The following is a 16,971-nucleotide window of genomic DNA, read 5'->3' on the forward strand; positions in this document are numbered from 1 at the left end:
CGTAGTAAGTGAAAGTGGGGGAAGATGGCGGCTAAAACTTCCAAAGCTCTCAGGAGTGCAGGGGCCTCCCCTGTGCAACAGTCCTCGCTGCAAGCTTTATTGCCTCCAGCACCTGCTCCGGCACTGACAGTTAAAGATATACAGGACGCTCTGGAAAAGCATTCACAACAAATAGCAGATATTATAGATGAAAAGATGGAAAAGCTGGAGGAGAAGTTTACAGCAATGAGGGCAGACATCTTGCCTGCACTTCAAGGTATAGCTTTATGTATTGAATGCTTGGACGAAAAAATGGAAGATCTTAGCCAAAATAACTCCAGATTAGAAGCAAAAGTGTTAGAGAATGAAAATGTGATGGATAAAATGGATGGGGACTTGACTCTGGTCCAGTACCACCAGATGGAGTTTGCTATCAGAATCAGAGGCTTAAAAGAGAATCCTAAAGAAGATTTAAAGCAGATAGTCTCTGAGGCTTTGGAAGGGGTACTGGAACAGTCAGCAGCTGAAATTGAGGGAAATATAGACAAAATCTTTCGTGTGAACTCATGGATTGCAAGGCAAAGGAAGCTACCTAGAGATGTGGTGGTTTATATCACAAAGAGAGCAATTAGGAATGAAGTTATCCAAGTTTCTTATGATACTAAGCTTGTGGTTGATGAACAAGAAGTTTTGGTTTTAAAAGAGATTCCTCCAAGAATTTTAAGGAGAAGGAAAGATTTTGCTTTTCTGGCACAGGAACTTAAGAAACGTGATATCAAGTTTAGATGGGAGATACCAGTGGGTATGGTGGTGATGCATGAAGGCACGAGACACCGTTTGGTCACAGTGATCCAGGCACGTGATTTTTACAGCAATGTTCTTAAAGCAACCCCTTTATCACTTTTGGAATCTACAAAGAAAAATGGTGAGGGAAAGCCTCAAGATGCTGAAGGAACAATGCAGGCAGATGAGAAAGCTACTGGAGTGGATCAAATTACAGCTTCATTGGAAGAGGCTAGAGATCAGAGGATGACGCGTGCTGCCTTGAGACGAGCGAGACGAGAGCAAGAGCAAGATCAGCAGAAAGCTATGGAATCTTCAAAGCGTACCTATAGCGAAGCTGTGGGAGGGGCGCGGCCTAAGGAAGTGAAGGGACTCTTGGCAGACGTGCTCCAGAAGCTTCGGGTTGCTAAGGATGGCGACTAAGTTTCTAACCTGGAATGTCAATGGCTTAAACTCACCACAGAAGAGAAAGAAAGTTTTTCAATATTTAAAACAATTCAAAATTGATGTTATTTGTTTGCAAGAACCACATATTAGGGTTATGGACCAAAAGTACTTATTGAACTCTAGATTGGGTACACAATTTATTGCTTCTGCAATGAATAAGAAAAATGGAGTTGTTATTTATGTCAAGAATACTATGACAGCGGAGTTAATAGAAGCAGACAAACAAGGGAGATATGTTATAATAGATTTGCTGTTAGAAGGCAAAAAAAACGCTTTTGGTTGGACTGTATGCTCCTAATCAACAACAAGCTGATTTTTATAGTTCATGACACAGCAAGATCATACAGTTGGATTATAAATCTTTTATTTTTATGGGAGATTGGAATGGTGTCTTGGATGTGCAACTGGACAAATGTGGCTCTTCTAGGCATATTCCAAGTCATGCTACATTGCCTAAATCTTTTTTTGACATGAAGGATGATTTAGAGTTGCGAGACATTTGGAGAGAAAGACATTTACAAGAAAAGGATTATACTTTTTTTCTGATAGACATCAATCTTTTTCCAGGATTGATTTTATATTAATGACTAATGATTTTTTTTCCAGGATTAAGAAGATAAAGATTTGTCCAAGAATTATGTCTGACCATAGTCCAGTCTGGTTGGAGATTGACAAGGATAATAGAGATAGGCGTTCTTGGCGCCTAAATGAGAATTTGTTTAGAAATCAGAGAAACGTGGAAGAATGTAAAAAACAGATGAAGGATTTTTTGAAATTAACATGAACAAGGGTACTTCTATGGACATGGTTTGGGACGCTAGTAAAGCTTATATGAGATGGGTGTTAATATATATGAACAACAAATATAGACGTAATTTGGAATTTAGGAGGAAAGAACTAGAGAATGAAATTAGGGAAAAAGAAAAGGCCCGAATTTTGAATCCATCGGATGTGAAGATCAAAGAGGTTATTAATTTGTTAAGAGGACAATTTGATAAGCTGATGGCTGACCAGGTGGCAACTAACATACAGTTTGCTAGGCACAACACTTTCTGCAATGCCAATAAACCAGGCAGATGGCTAGCTTACATGTTAAGGAAGAAGCAAAGGGCTTCTAACATAGATAAAATAGAACATAAGGGTAAGGTTGTGTATCAACAGGATCTTATTAAGGAAGCTTTTGTGGACTTTTATTCCAAATTATATGCTAAAGATAAGATTAATGAAGCAGATATTGATGTATATTTGAGGAATGCCAACATCCCGGTTCTTACACAAGAACAAAAGGAAGAGATTAATCAATTGATAACAGAAGAAGAAATTCTTTTAGCAATTAAACAATTGAAGGTGGATAAAGCGCCAGGCACGGATGGACTGACTGCGGTCTATTACAAAAATCTACAATTGTAGATGATAAAGCCATTAAGGGAATTGTTTCAGACAATTCAAAGGGGAGGAAGGGTGCCTCCGTCTTGGAGAACTGCTTTTATTTCCCTGATTCCGAAGGAAGATCAGGATGTTACTCAAGTAAGAAACTACAGACCAATATCACTTTTGAACATGGACTACAAGATATTTGCTAAGGTTTTAGCTAACAGATTGATGAGGGTTTTGCAACAGATGATTCATGGGGACCAAACCGGGTTCATTAGTGGCAGACAAATGAAAAATAATGTGAGGCATATTGTAGACTTGTTGGAATTTTTGGAAAGGAACAACCAGATCCCTGCGGCGCTGATCTTTTTAGACGCCGAAAAAGCCTTTGATCAATTGGATTGGCAATTTTTGATGAACGTTTTAGATAAAATGAACTTTGGGGATAAATTCTTACAACCAATTAGGGCATTATATCAAAAACAAACAGCCCGAATAATAGTAAATAATAGTTTGACTGAAGTATGTAATATTGAAAAGGGCACAAGACAAGGGTGTCCGTTATCACCTTTATTATTTATTTTAACATTGGAGATATTACTGATTAAAATACGGAATTCGGAAAAAATTAAGGGAATTCAAATTAGAGATCAGGATTATAGACTGAGGGCGTTTGCAGACGATCTGGTTGTTACAGTGACCCAGCCAGAAAATTCTGTTGTGGACCTGATGGAGATAATGCAATATGGGAAGGTTTCTGGATTTAAGGTTAATGTACAAAAAACTAAAATATTAGCCAAAAATATGACAGTATCGCAAAAGGCCATTCTAGAAGGGTTAACTGGATTTGAGATTGTTAAAAGGGTTAAATATTTGGGGGCGTATTTGTCACCCTCAAATGCAAAGTTATATAAAAACAACTATGAAAAGTTATGGGGAAAAATTCAAAAAGAATTGGAGAGTTGGAAAAAATTGCAATTGTCTTTACTGGGAAGAATCGCAGCAGTGAAAATGAATGTTTTGCCTAAATTTCTATTTTTATTTCAAATGATACCTATCCTTAAAAAAGACTCAAATCTGGAGGAGTGGCAAAAGGGTATCAATAAATTTGTATGGGCAGGGAAAAGACCACAATTTAAGATTATTCAGGATACGTGTGAAAGAGGTGGTCTTAAAATGCCCAACCTTAAATTATATTATGAAGCTGCTGTGTTGTCAGCGTTAAGTGATTGGATTAATTTAACACAAGGGAGATTATTAAATCTTGAAGGCCATGACTTGTTATTTGGTTGGCATGCATATTTATTGTATGATAAGAAGGTAGATAATGTGTTTAATGTGCATATTTTAAGACAGGCATTGCTGAGAGTTTGGAAAAAGTAAAGACATAAGCTAAATTACAAGATACCTTTATGGGCAATACCGAAACATGCAATAGAAAATATAAACGTTGGGTTCAAACATGATGTGACTACATACAAGGAAATCTTAAGTTTGGAGAGGAACGTATGGTGTTTGAAGCCGTATAATCTTTTACGAGAAGAGAAGATTGTTCAAACCAGGTTTCAATATGGTCAATTACGGGCCAGGTGGAAAGAAGACCAGAAAACTGGTTTCTCAATGACTGATGAAAATTTGGTAAAGCAAATTAGAAATCAGGGTCCAGCACATATCAAACGGATATATCTTGCATTGATAGAAATTGACTCAGAAACAGAACTTGTTAAAGATTGCATGATAAAGTGGGCTCAGAATATTCAAGAAGTTATCACAATGGACACTTGGGAAAAGATCTGGGTGAGAAACGTAAAATTTACGCAAGCCCAAAATTTAAGAGAGAACTTTTATAAAATGTTTTATAGGTGGCATTTAGATCCTAAAAAGCTTGCAAGTATGTATCCGAATTATCAGCCTAAATGTTGGAGGTGTGGTGGTGAAGATGCAACGTACTTTCATATATGGTGGACCTGTAAAAAGGTTAAAGCATTTTGGATTAAAATCTGGTGGAACATGCAGAAGATATTTAAGAAAAGGATAAAGTTTTGTCCGCAATTGTTTTTACTGGGAATTATTACTGATACTACTGTTGTGGACATTAAGTTGATGCTGAATTTAATCACGGCAGCAAGACTTTTAGTAGGTCAATATTGGAAGAAGGAGGAACTGCCGACTATAGAAGAATGGACTTTAAAAGTTTCAAACCTGGCGGATATGGCAAAGATATCGGCGTATTTAAAGGACCATTCGCAACAACGTTATATTACGGAATGGAAAAAATGGATTGATTACATCCAGAGTAAATATGGGACTAAAAAGTTTCACTTAGCATTTGAATAGGTATTGATATGATATTTGCTTGTAGTCATTTTATATGAGCTAGAGTGCTATAGACTTAATAGTTTATTGTTGTTAGCATTGGGTTGTTTATGATTGTTTTTACTTTTATACCTTGTATTTAGCTCTGGGAAGTCGGGGAGGGGGGAGGGGGGAAGGGGTGGAGGGAGGGTTAGGGAGGGTTAGGAAGGGTTGGGTGGGGGGAGGGGGGAGGGATTGTTAAAGATAAAATGTATTGAAAAACTTTTCAATAAAAAAAAAGAGAATATTTTGGCTGATTGAGCAGGCAGGCTTCAGAGAAGGCTGCACAATCATTGACCATGACTTAACCCACCAATATCTAGTTGTGAAATACTTCTCTTAAGCATGCCCATCACTTTACACATTGTTCATTGATCTTAGATGTGCTTTTGACTTCATCTTCAGAGTGTGGTAGCACATCAGCTCCCTCTGTTCCTGGATGAAACCGATTATCTTGACCCGTGCCAATCGGGCTTCAGGCCCGGATACAGCACGGAGACGACATTGGTTGCGCTGGTAAATGACCTCTGGTGGGCCCAGGACAGGGATTGTTCCTCTGTCCTAGTCCTATTAGACCTCTCAGCGGCTTTTGATACCATCGACCATGGTATCTTGCTGCAACGACTCAGGGGACTGGGAGTGGGGGGGCACTGTTTTACAGTGGTTCTCCTCCTACCTCCTGGGCCGTTCGCAGTCGGTGTTGACGGGAGGGCAGAGATCCGCCCCGAGGCCTCTCGTTTGTGGAATTCCTCAGGGGTCGGTTCTCTCTCCCCTCCTGTTCAACATCTATATGAAGCCGCTGGGTGAGATCATTCGTGGTTTCGGGGTGGGGTATCATCAGTATGCTGATGATACCCAGCTTTTTCTTTCCAGCCCAAACCAACCCAGTGATGCCCTCATCGTGATGTCCCATTGCCTGGAGGCGGTTCAGGTTTGGATGGGAAGAAACAGGCTTTGACTCAATCCTACCAAGACTGAGTGGCTGTACATACCGGGATCTCGGGTGATTCATTTTTGTCCATCATTAACAATGGGGGATGAGGTTTTACCCCCCGTTGATAGGGTTTGTAACTTGGCCATTCTCCTGGATTCACGGCTCAGTTTGGAAGATCATATAGGAGCTGTGATCAGGGGGGCTTTTGCCCAAATTCACCTGGTGTGCCAGTTGCGACCCTATTTGGACCGAGATGCCCTACGCACAGTCACTCATGCACTCGTTACTTCCCGGTTATACTACTGCAACGCTCTCTACATGGGGCTGCCCTTGAGGACCACTCAGAGGCTTCAGCTGATGCAAAATGCAGCTGTGCGAGTAGTAATGGGAGTTTCCCAATACTCTCATGTAACACCTGTTCTCTGCGAGCTGCATTGGCTTCCAGTTCTCCTCCGGGTGAGATTCAAGGTGCTGGTGATGACCTATAAAGCCCTAAATGGCATGGGTCCGGATTATCGCAGCGAGCACCTGCTGCCAGCATCAGCCTCCCAGCGTCCTGTGCGCTCCCACAGCGAGGGCCTACTTAGGGTTCCGCCGGTTAGGGAATGCCGACGGATGGTCCAAGGGGGAAGGCATTCTCTGTGGGCGCGCCTGCCCTATGGAATGAACTGCCGGTAGAACTTCGGACTGCCCCAGACCTTCGCTCGTTTCGCCGGGACCTTAAAACTTGGTTGTTTGATCTTGCTGGCCTGGAATGAGGGGGTTTTAATTTAATTTTAATTTAATTTTAATTTAATTTTAATTTAATTTTAATTTAATTTTAATTTAATTTTAATTTAATTTTAATTTAATTTTAATTTAATTTTAATTTAATTAATTTAATTTTAATTTGTTTAATTGTGGGCTAATCTTATTTAATTCTATTTTAAAGTGTACTTATTTGTATTGTTTTAACTCGCCCTGTAAACCGCCCTGAGTCCTTCGGGAATAGGGTGGTATATAAAATCAATCAATCAATCAATCAATCAATCAAATAAATAAATAAATAATAAAAACTCTTCTTCAATGGACAAAAGATTACTAGTGCTTACACTATATTTAAGTTGTATGAGAATTCCTGATATAATGCCCGTGGACCAAAGAAATTCCTGTCAGGTGAGGTGTATTCTAGCCCCTCTTCTCTTTAATATATATGTATTAATTCCCTAATTAATAAACTGAATAGTCCATTTCTTCATCAGCCAAAATTGGGAAATAGACACATCTATTTTTCTGTACACAGATGATGCTCTCCTGCTTTCCCAAAATATAGATTGGCCTGAAATGGGCACTCCAAATACAGCTGTGCACTGCCAAGGTGAGTACCTAAAAATTAATTACTCTAAAACCAATTAAAGTGTTTGTTAAGTGCCTAGGCCATGTGTCTGGTTACTAAACAACCACCTAATAGAGCAAGTCTTTAACTGGAGGATTGTCTTCCCATCTACAGTCTTCATGCTTATATAGGTAAATGCAAATCTCAAGCTTACTATGTCATATTAAATGACAAAAACCAGTGCTGCTTTTTTACAAACCTTTTACCTTTTAAAGGATATACCTGCAGCAATTAAAAGTCTTCTCAGCTAATACCCAAGCACAGCTCCTTTTTGGAATTCAGTTGGGCCCCTACAAGTCATTCCTTCTCTTGGAAAGAGTTCAGTCCAAATTTCTAAGAACCATCTTTCAAGCATCTCCCTGCGTTTGGAATATAGTCCTTCTCAAAATTGAAACGTCTGCCTGGATTCACTTCTCCCACTGGCTTAAGATCTTTTTCTTTCCAGTTGGTCTGGGCTCTCTAATGAAGATCAACAACTCCCAGTGCTCCTGTCGTCAGGTAATACAAGCCAAATTGTAGCTCTATGGCTATTCATGGCCATCAACTTGATGGACTATGAATGCGCTCTGATCTCAGCAGGCCGTTTTACAGTTGCAAGCCCACTTCTCAGCCAAAGTAGCTGAAGAAACACCATCTTGGGCCACTCTGCATACCCTCTCCAACTAGTCAGATATTTCAGTCACATAATTATCCAAAATTTGGAAGGGCCTTCTCTTTAGCCAGATTCAATGCCCTTCCAACAGCTGTTACTGAAAGAAGTTACAAAAAAATTCCCTTCAAAGAAAGGGAAGGGGCTGCAGGTTTGGGGCTGCATTTCTGCAAATGGGAGTTGGAGATGATGATGATGATGATGATGATGATAATGATAATAATAATAACAACAACAACAACAACAACAACAACAACAACAACAACAACAACAATAATAATAATAATAATAATAATAATAATAATAATAATAATAATAATAATAATAATAATAATAATAGAAGAAGAAGAAAAAGAAGAAGAAGAAGTAGAAGAAGAAGTTGGAAGGACGTTGGAGGTCATCTAGTCCAATGCCCAGCTCAGGCAGGAAATCATATACCATTTCAGACAAATCGCTGTCCAGTCTCTTCTTATAAACTTCCAGTGTTGGAGCATTCACAACTTCTGGAGGCAGGTTGTTGCTTTGATTAATTGTTCTGTCAGGAAATTTCTCTTTAGTTCTAGGTTGCTTCTCTCTTTGATTAGTTTCCATCCATCTTGTCCTGCCTTCAGGTGCTTTGGAGAATAGCTTGACTTCCTCTTGATCAGGATCAATGGTGTCCTCCATGCTGAGAAATACAGGCAGACACTTATCCATCAGGGAGTCATGTCAATGGCCCCAAATTTATTCTGCAGTAGGACAACAGCTCCAAACATACTGCCAATGTCATTAAGAACTATCTTCAGTGTAAAGAAGAACAAGAAATCCTGGAAGTGATCATTTGGCCCACAGAGTCCTGATCTCGACATCATCAAGTCTGTTTGGGATTACATGAAGAGACCGAAGAATTTGAGACAGCCTACATCCACATAAGATCTGTGATTAGTTTCTCAAGATATTTGGAACAATCTTGAAGGAACCTTGCCGAGTTCCTTCAAAAACTCTGTGAAAGTGTACCTAGAAAAATTGATGCTGAAAAATTTTGAAGGCAAAGGGGGGTCACATCCAATTTTGATTTGATTTGGATTTCTCTTCTGTTCATTCATTTTCCATTTTGTTAATTGGTAAAAATAAACTATTAACACTTCTATTTCTGAAAGCATCCTTTTGCACAATTGCCTAATGCCTTTTGCACAGTACTATGTGTGTGTGTGTGTATATATATATATACACACACACACACTTTTCTATTTTAATTAATTGTGATTTCTGCTCTATAACCAAATAAAGATTTGATTAATAGATTGGAAGAAAAAAGTCACTAAAGAGAAAATGAATCTTCTTTTAAAAAGATTTATAATTACTTTACAAGGAATAAAGGTAAAGGAAGGTAACAAACTACTAGTAAAATACCGCCCACTGAAACAATATAGTTAAAACTAAGGTGAGGAAAAGGGGTTTTCTATGTTAGAGCCAGGCTAAAGCATTTTGGTAAAGGGTGAAAAAATACATTAAGCAAGAGGTAGAAAATTTTTATTCAGCACAGGAAGATTCTGCATGCACAGTAATGAACAATTATTTCCATACATCTTACAAAAGTAATCTGACTGGTCACACAGAATGTTATTAATACAAGAAACTAGCATTCACCTTCACTATCCTACAATCTTATGTTCATTTCAGCCACATTTTAAAGGTGCAAAGATATGAGGAATTTTTGCAGCTCTACATTATAAAGCCAATACAGAACCATACTTTTGACTTGAGAAACTTTTAAAATGTTAAAACATTTCATTCTAGCAGAATGTTGTTATTGCTGCAACATCTTGTTCACTGTACCTTTTCCTTTCCCTGCTAAAGAAACTTCATTGAACTACAAAATAAAGAGATTTTAAGCAATTTTGCACTTTTTCCTGGTCATGGAATTTATAATTTTCTGAACAAAGGAGAATCATATACCAGAAGAGATTTAAAATTAAAAATAGTCATTTCAAACTCTGAGCTTCTATTAGCAAGGATAATTAATTTATTCTTATTGAGGGAATTAGCATCATTGGAATGCTATAAAACAGATTTATTTTATGTAATCTATTTATAGTCACTTACTTGGCACACAACTCAGGGCAGCCTAAATCATCAATTTATTTATTTATTTTATTTTATTTAATCCCATTTATATCCCGCCCTTCTCCGAAGACTCAGGGCGGCTTACAATTTAAAGCACAAATCAATGTACTTAGCAGTAGCCTTCATTCTATGTATATGCCTGCTTATTAGGGCTTTCGCCTCCCCCCAAGCGGCATTATTACAAAGTCAGCTTATTGCCCCCAACACTCTGGGTCCTCATTTGAAGAGTAAATTAAGTTATTCCCTCATCAAACACATTCTGCAATAGAAGATTTCTTTGAATAAGGAATATAAAAGGAAGCAGTTATCTGGGATGAAAAAAACTGGGCAGGGGAATGGAAACTGATTACTGATAAAAGCATTCTCATGAACAAGTGGCGTGTGCTGATAGTTATTAAAACTGTAGTCAAGAGAATGGTTAAATAATTTATAATAATCTAATTTTGCTTTCATTGTCAAACAAATCCTCACTATATGATGAATAGAACTATAGTTAAAACATTCTAGAATGTAAGCAGGCCTGAATCAGACCTTGATAAAAGATATTGGACTATGCAACCAAATTTCTCCACATTTATGGAGCTTTGGCTAATATAGGCAGCAGACTGGCTAAGAAAAATGGGAATGACCCAGACTGTATAGCAATTCTCATTGATGACAGTATCCTGGACCCTTGAGAGGCACATGCATAAGAAATCAATACTCATTTTCTCCTGATGTTCATCTAGCATCAGTGCACTTGCTCCTGCTGGTTGTGAGGCAAGGAAGAAGGTGGCTCCAGCAATGAGGCAGGTTGCAGTGTCCCAGATAAAGCTGCTGGTTCCGCTTCCACTGATTGACTACCATAAGCACTGTCTTCCTTCAGCTCTGAGGCAGAGAGAAAAGGTAATCACCATATTTTACTTTCACCATTCACTTTGTAGCCTTAGTCGTACTTGGTATTATTACCTGCACTTTGTAGCTTGTCAAAAGTCTCTAATCTCTGTAGTAACCTCACACCTTCTGTCAGTCCCATAGAACCAAGTGCTTCCAACAGACCTTCAAGAGTGCCTCCAGCAATCTGAGGAAAATCAGAAATTAAAGGGCAACTCAAGAATGGGATGACAGTGGGAATATGTGAAAGAAGGAAGACTGACCTCATAGCTGAGTAGGAGTTTTCTGGTGGGGGAAATTGTGTCTTTGTACATCTCCACTAAGCTGCAGAGACCTAATTTCTTGGCCAATTCTGTCCAATTTGCCCCTTGGCAGCCCTGGTTTAAGAGCTTCTCTAGTCTCTGAAGAACATCGTTATTCAAAAGTAGGGTGCTCCCTGATATAAAGAAAGATTGGAGGTGGAGAATGAGTTATTTATATGCAAAAATCAAAAATACTGCTAGACCTACCCTGCATTTCTAATGCAGGAGGACATATCCAAAATAGCACTGTGCCTTCTCAATAGTCAGAAGCAAGTAGGTACTCCAAATGGTTTGACATGTATCAAGTCAGGCAAGTTTATTAGTTTATAGTGGGAGTCTGCCAGATTTACCCACCTTGCTTAGATGCAGAAGAAATGCCAGCCTGCTTCTTTCCAGCATCCTGTTTTAAAGCTTGTAGTAGTATTTCTCTTACCTACAAAGAAAGAAACTGGATCTGAAATATTTCTACTAGATTACCTTTTAATAAGATAACACTTTTAAAAGGAGACTGTCTTTCATATGGGAACTGCAGCAGCACATAAGTCCATTTCCCATAAATTTGATGTAAAAACCACATGGAAAGCAATCAGAAGTTCTTAACAGATGTGAATAGTAACTGAATTACTTCACTGTTCCAACAATCAGCTGAACAACTTCAGCCATTACCTACCTTCTGGCTACAAGTCAAATCAAATGGGGTGTGTCCCCGACCCTGATTTGTTTTGGACTGCTCACTCTCCAACACAGAAATATAATCCAGGCCTTGCTCAGTCAATTCACCATAAGTCTCTCCCAGTTCTGTGACCCATTCCTCTTCCTCCAGCTCAATGTCACTGTTTGGTTGAGATGAGGGGTCTAAAACGGGCTCATCATTTTCACATAAAACATCTGCTCCTGGGAAACACAGAGCAGTCAGAACATTGCTAAAATGGAGCAAAAATTACGAATAATTTACATGCTTTTTAGCAAAACTGTAGACAGTTAACTGTTGCAATACCCCTGTGGTGACATGATAAGTTTGGGCACTTAGCAATCCACCCACCAGAGGTGCTGCAGCTGCCTCCACCTACTTATCTCATCCTTCATCTCAGCCACTTACCCATATCACCAGTGCACATAACACTGCCTGCTCCTTTCCCACAAGATTCAGGAGGCCTGGGGCTGCCTCCTGCCCCACTACCAAGCCTGGGAGTCTTGGCCAGTGACAGGACCCACCAGCATATATAAATTGTCCCACTCACTTGCAGTGTTTCTGCAGTTGTTAACAGGCATGCCCAACCAACACAAGAAATGGCCTTCCTACTGACGCTGTCTTATACCAGTCTGCAGGAGGGCTCATTTCTTGGGACCATTCAGAAGACTTGAGAATGGTGCCTGGTCTCTTGGTGCTTTGGAAACCTCCTCCTGAGAAGAAGAAACTTCAAAAGCATTGTGAGAGTAGGCACCATTCTTGTGATTGTTCAAAAGCCTTCTGACATGATGTTGCAGGAAGCAGGCCTAAGTCTCCCAGGATGTGGCAAGTTGCCACATGTTAGTGGCCTGCATGGGCCCTTCCATGGCCTTCCCCATCCCCGAGGCACCCCTGAGCACCGCCTAAGGATCTGCATGATCACTTAAGAACCACAACCAAGATTGCTGAGATTGTGGTCATTGAAGTGGTTATGTGGACATCTTACTTAAAATCATTTTGTTCAGTGATTTGAGATTCTATTCCCAATTGTGGTCTAAGTCAAAGATTACCTACATTTCCCAACTACCCTGTGTTCTGATCCTCCAGTGTAACGGTCCCCAACCTTTGTGGCTTGGAGGCGGCCAGGGTGGGTGAGAGGATGGGTCTGTGTGAGCAGCAGGCGCACATGCAGCTCCATCTGCGCTCACCTGCTGATTGTGCAGCCCAGTTTCAAAAGGGCAGTGGCCCAGTAGTGAGCCACACGCCAGGAATTGGGAACCCCTGATCCAATGGACTGTTTGAATACTTTCCGAATTGGGGAAGGGGAGGGGAATTCTGCTTCAGGAGGATGATATGTTTTTGGGTCTATGTACTAACATTCTCTTGTATGCTATGTTTCTTCCTTTCCTATTTTTACCAAGTAGATTGGAGCTGTGAAGTGTTGTCTTCTCTGCCACCTGTTGATTCTTTTCAATCCAGTTTGTTTAGTTGCTTTTTAATTTTTGAGTCTGTTATAGAATTATATTTTGGACTCACCTTTTCCTTTGTTGTTATTTAAACTTCCTTGAAATAGAATGAATAGCTTAATCCACACCTATCCTGCTGTGCATTCAATTTCAAATGTGCCTTGCAGATTTAGTAAAACTAAAAATAATTTATTAAATTTATATGCCCCTCGATTCCAAGCAACTCTGTGAGTTTAACAATTCTTACTTGATGCCTCAATAAATGTGTGCTACATAAACCTTGATGGGATATGTGACACAAAAAATGGACTGTTGATTCTTTTTTCAAATGAAGATGGAATTAAGAATGTATTCTAGACACGGGAGATAAGAAAAATGGTTTCATCAACATTGACAGTATTGACCTTTTGAATGATAACCCCTATAGCTGAGGATTGCTAAGTGCCCAAACTTATCATGTCACCACAGGGGTATTGCAACAGTTATAACTTCTGGTGTAGTATATCCTACACCAGAAATAGATGATTTCCTCTAAATGTTGTGAAATACAGCAGCCATAACTATCAAGAGAGCACTATTATCGTGTCCTTCATTTATATTTCAACGTTTTATGACAATACAATTAAATAAACTATAAAGTGGATGTTTAAGAGAGGAGATTGATGTGGTAAGTTGGAAACTAATAGTAAGAAACAAAAGTATCAGAATATGAAATTTAAAATGTCAGTAATTCTTATTTTCAAAACATGAATACTGTTTAACACAACAAAGCAGAAAGCCGAAGAAGAGGTGTGCCCCTCCCTTTCTCTCCAAACAAACCCACCCTTTCTCAGAGGAAGCTAAATTATTCAAGATGTACTGAAGAAATGTATTACCAGCACTGATTAGCATCCTTGTAAGAATTGGAGAACCCAATGCGGCTGCCAAATGAAGGGGTGTATTCCCAGCAGATGTCTGAGCATTTACATCAGCTCCCAGCTTGGAAAAAAAAATGATACAGAGTGATTTAGATTCCAAGAGTCAAAGCACATGCAGCCTATAGGACCTTGAAAACGTATATACAATTTCTACTTTCAGAGTGCCTACCATTTCCCAATAGGATTTCAGATTTCACTATCTCCAGCGAGCAATAACAATCACTAATACAACCTAACTAGAGAATAGCAGATGGAAAAACTCTATGCTAATTAATAATTAACAGCTTATCTCATAGATGCCATCTTATTTCTTTTATCTCTTTTTAATAATTGTAATACTGAATTAAGCCAAAATAATCATTCCTAGAAACTTTATAAGTATAATAAATTAACAAATACAAACGTTACAACTAAGAAACCTACTGTAAAGCCAATTATGCCTATTAAATTATTATAACTTCATACATTTCAAACATTTGTTCTCTACATTAGTTTCCATCTTCATTAACTGAATCTTCAGCAAGCAGCAAACCAATCAAATTGATAAACAATCTTAGGTCAGAACTGAATAAATGTTTTATGAAGAGGATGGAATCAGGATGGCAAAATGGAAGCACTTTTCTATTTAAACCTCCCCGGTATTTAACAAAAACATTTTTATTAATTATTTTATTATCTGCATATATTTAGCTTTTAGACTTTATTGGCATCAGCTCTACAAGGATCAAGAAACAAATACTATGTACCACTACTTTTATTAGAACACCTATAGTAACAGGACCTTCCAAAACTGAATGTGCTTCCCCTTTTAACTTCATGTGAATTAGGGAGGTGCCTGATTTTCATAAATATCTTGTGATCCTTGCTCTAGTTAGCTGATCCCTCTCCATCAAGGCCACCTACTAGATTATCTACAGCAGGGTGTGTATTTTTTTTAATTGAAAAGTTTTACAATACATTTTTGAATACAACCCCCCCTCCTCCCCCTCCCCTCTCCCCAACCCTCCCCTCCCCTCCCCGACTTCCCAGATTATTTTGTCTATACAGATAAAATGTAATTTTTTATTCCTGTGCATAAGAAAAAGATCAAACAATGGGTGGAAAGATATTAAAGTATCCAAAAACACGAAAAATCAACTTCTCTTTGTTCACAACAGAAACGCTGATGATGTAAGCAATAATAACTATCTTAGAGACTTATGGTTTGCCATGCAGCCGCTATGGACGACTGGGAGACTTGGTCTCTCTCCCTCGTCCAGTTTCACATTGCTGGGGGACCCTGAAAAGGGCCAAAGGTCGCCCCAAAGGGGTGACAAGCAAGGAGGGACGCTCGCTGGATCGCGGGAGAGCCACAACTCTCCTGTTAGACCTTGTGATCCTTCCAAACCGGCAGATGAAAGGACCGGCCATTATGGCTCGTCTCTAGGCTGTGAACAGCCGAAGTCACATTTTCCACCAGGCAACACTTAAAGCAGTGCAGAAGAGACTGGGTGAGATCTACCTCTTTTACACCCTAATTATTTTCTGTACCTCCTTAAGCTGCTAAGCATTCTCCCTTCCTGCGGTGAGGGAAGGGGGATTTTAGCCCTCCCTCCAGAAAGAGCGGCGACTTAATACCCAGGGGCATTTTAAACATTGAAAAAGTAACTGAATCCCAATTGGAACTTTACTTCTCAAAGCATGTGGACTGAAAGATCTTTTATTTTTTATTTTTCATTATCTACTTCTGTTGGATTACTGCAAAGTTTAGGCTTAAATTAAAGAAAGTAGGGAAAAGCGCTAGGCCAGTCAGGTATGAATTAAATCATATCCCTGTTCAATATACAGTAGAGGTGACAAATAGATTTAAGGAATTAGATCTGATAGACAGAGTGCCTGAAGAACTATGGACAGAGGTTCGCAACATTGTACAACAGGTAGCAACCAAAACCATCCCAAAGAGAAAGAAATGCAAGAAAGCAAAATGGCTGTCTGAGGAAGCTTTGCAAATAGCTGAGGAAAGGAGGGAAGCGAAAGGCAAGGGAGAAAAAGAAAGATATACCCAATTGAATGCAGAATTCCAAAGAATAGCTAGAAGAGATAAGAATGCCTTCTTAAATGAACAATGCAAAGAAATAGAAGAAAACAATAGAATAGGGAGGACCAGAGATCTTTTCAAGAAAATTGGAGAGATGAAGGGAACGTTTCATGCAAAAATGGGCATGATAAAGGACCAAAATGGCAGGGACCTAACAGAGGCAGAAGAGATTAAGAAGAGGTGGCAAAATTACACAGAAAAACTATACAAGAATGAGCTTAACATCCCTGATAACCATGATGAGGTGGTCACTGACTTCGAGCCAGACATCCTAGAACAGACATGTCAAACACAAGGCCCGGGGGCCAGATCCGGCCCTCAAAGTGGTTTCATGAGGCCCGCGAAGCCACCCTGGAAACAGTGAGGGAACGGCCCCCACTGCCTTGGCCCTGGCCCAGAGACCCTCCTTCTGCCAGAGACCCTCAGATCTGTCCCATTCCTGCCCAGGCCCCCATAGGCACCCTTGATGCAAATGATGTAGAGCTGGCCATGCCCACCCAGTAGGCCATATGCACTCTAGCCACGCCCACCCAGTAGGCCACGCCCACCCTGGCCATACCCACCCGGCCCCCTGAGGGCAACCTCAATGCTGATGCGGCCCTCAATGAAATTGAGTTTGACACCCCTGTCCTAGAATGTGAAGTGAAGTGGGTCTTAGGAAAGC

The 16,971-nt window shown here is 39.6% G+C and overlaps 1 protein-coding gene across 4 annotated transcripts in view; it reads right to left on the minus strand.

Annotated features, from left to right (window-relative positions):
• Positions 1-9,392: 9,392 nt before the first annotated feature.
• NFKB2 (nuclear factor kappa B subunit 2) overlaps positions 9,393-16,971 on the minus strand; it is a 109,039-nt gene continuing 101,460 nt past the window's right edge. For all 4 annotated transcript variants that reach the window (XM_083364628.1, XM_083364627.1, XM_083364626.1 and 1 more), the window contains 6 exons: positions 14,189-14,291; positions 11,848-12,071; positions 11,532-11,610; positions 11,139-11,311; positions 10,951-11,062; positions 9,393-10,869 (listed from right to left, as the gene is read on the minus strand). In XM_083364628.1, the coding sequence (XP_083220754.1) occupies positions 10,733-10,869; positions 10,951-11,062; positions 11,139-11,311; positions 11,532-11,610; positions 11,848-12,071; positions 14,189-14,291 (828 nt within the window). In that variant the 3' untranslated portion in view covers positions 9,393-10,732. The remainder of the gene's footprint in view (positions 10,870-10,950; positions 11,063-11,138; positions 11,312-11,531; positions 11,611-11,847; positions 12,072-14,188; positions 14,292-16,971) is intronic.

The sequence above is a fragment of the Vipera ursinii genome (genome assembly GCF_947247035.1).
Source record: "Vipera ursinii genome assembly, chromosome: 5".
In the NCBI taxonomy this organism is placed as follows: domain Eukaryota; kingdom Metazoa; phylum Chordata; class Lepidosauria; order Squamata; family Viperidae; genus Vipera; species Vipera ursinii.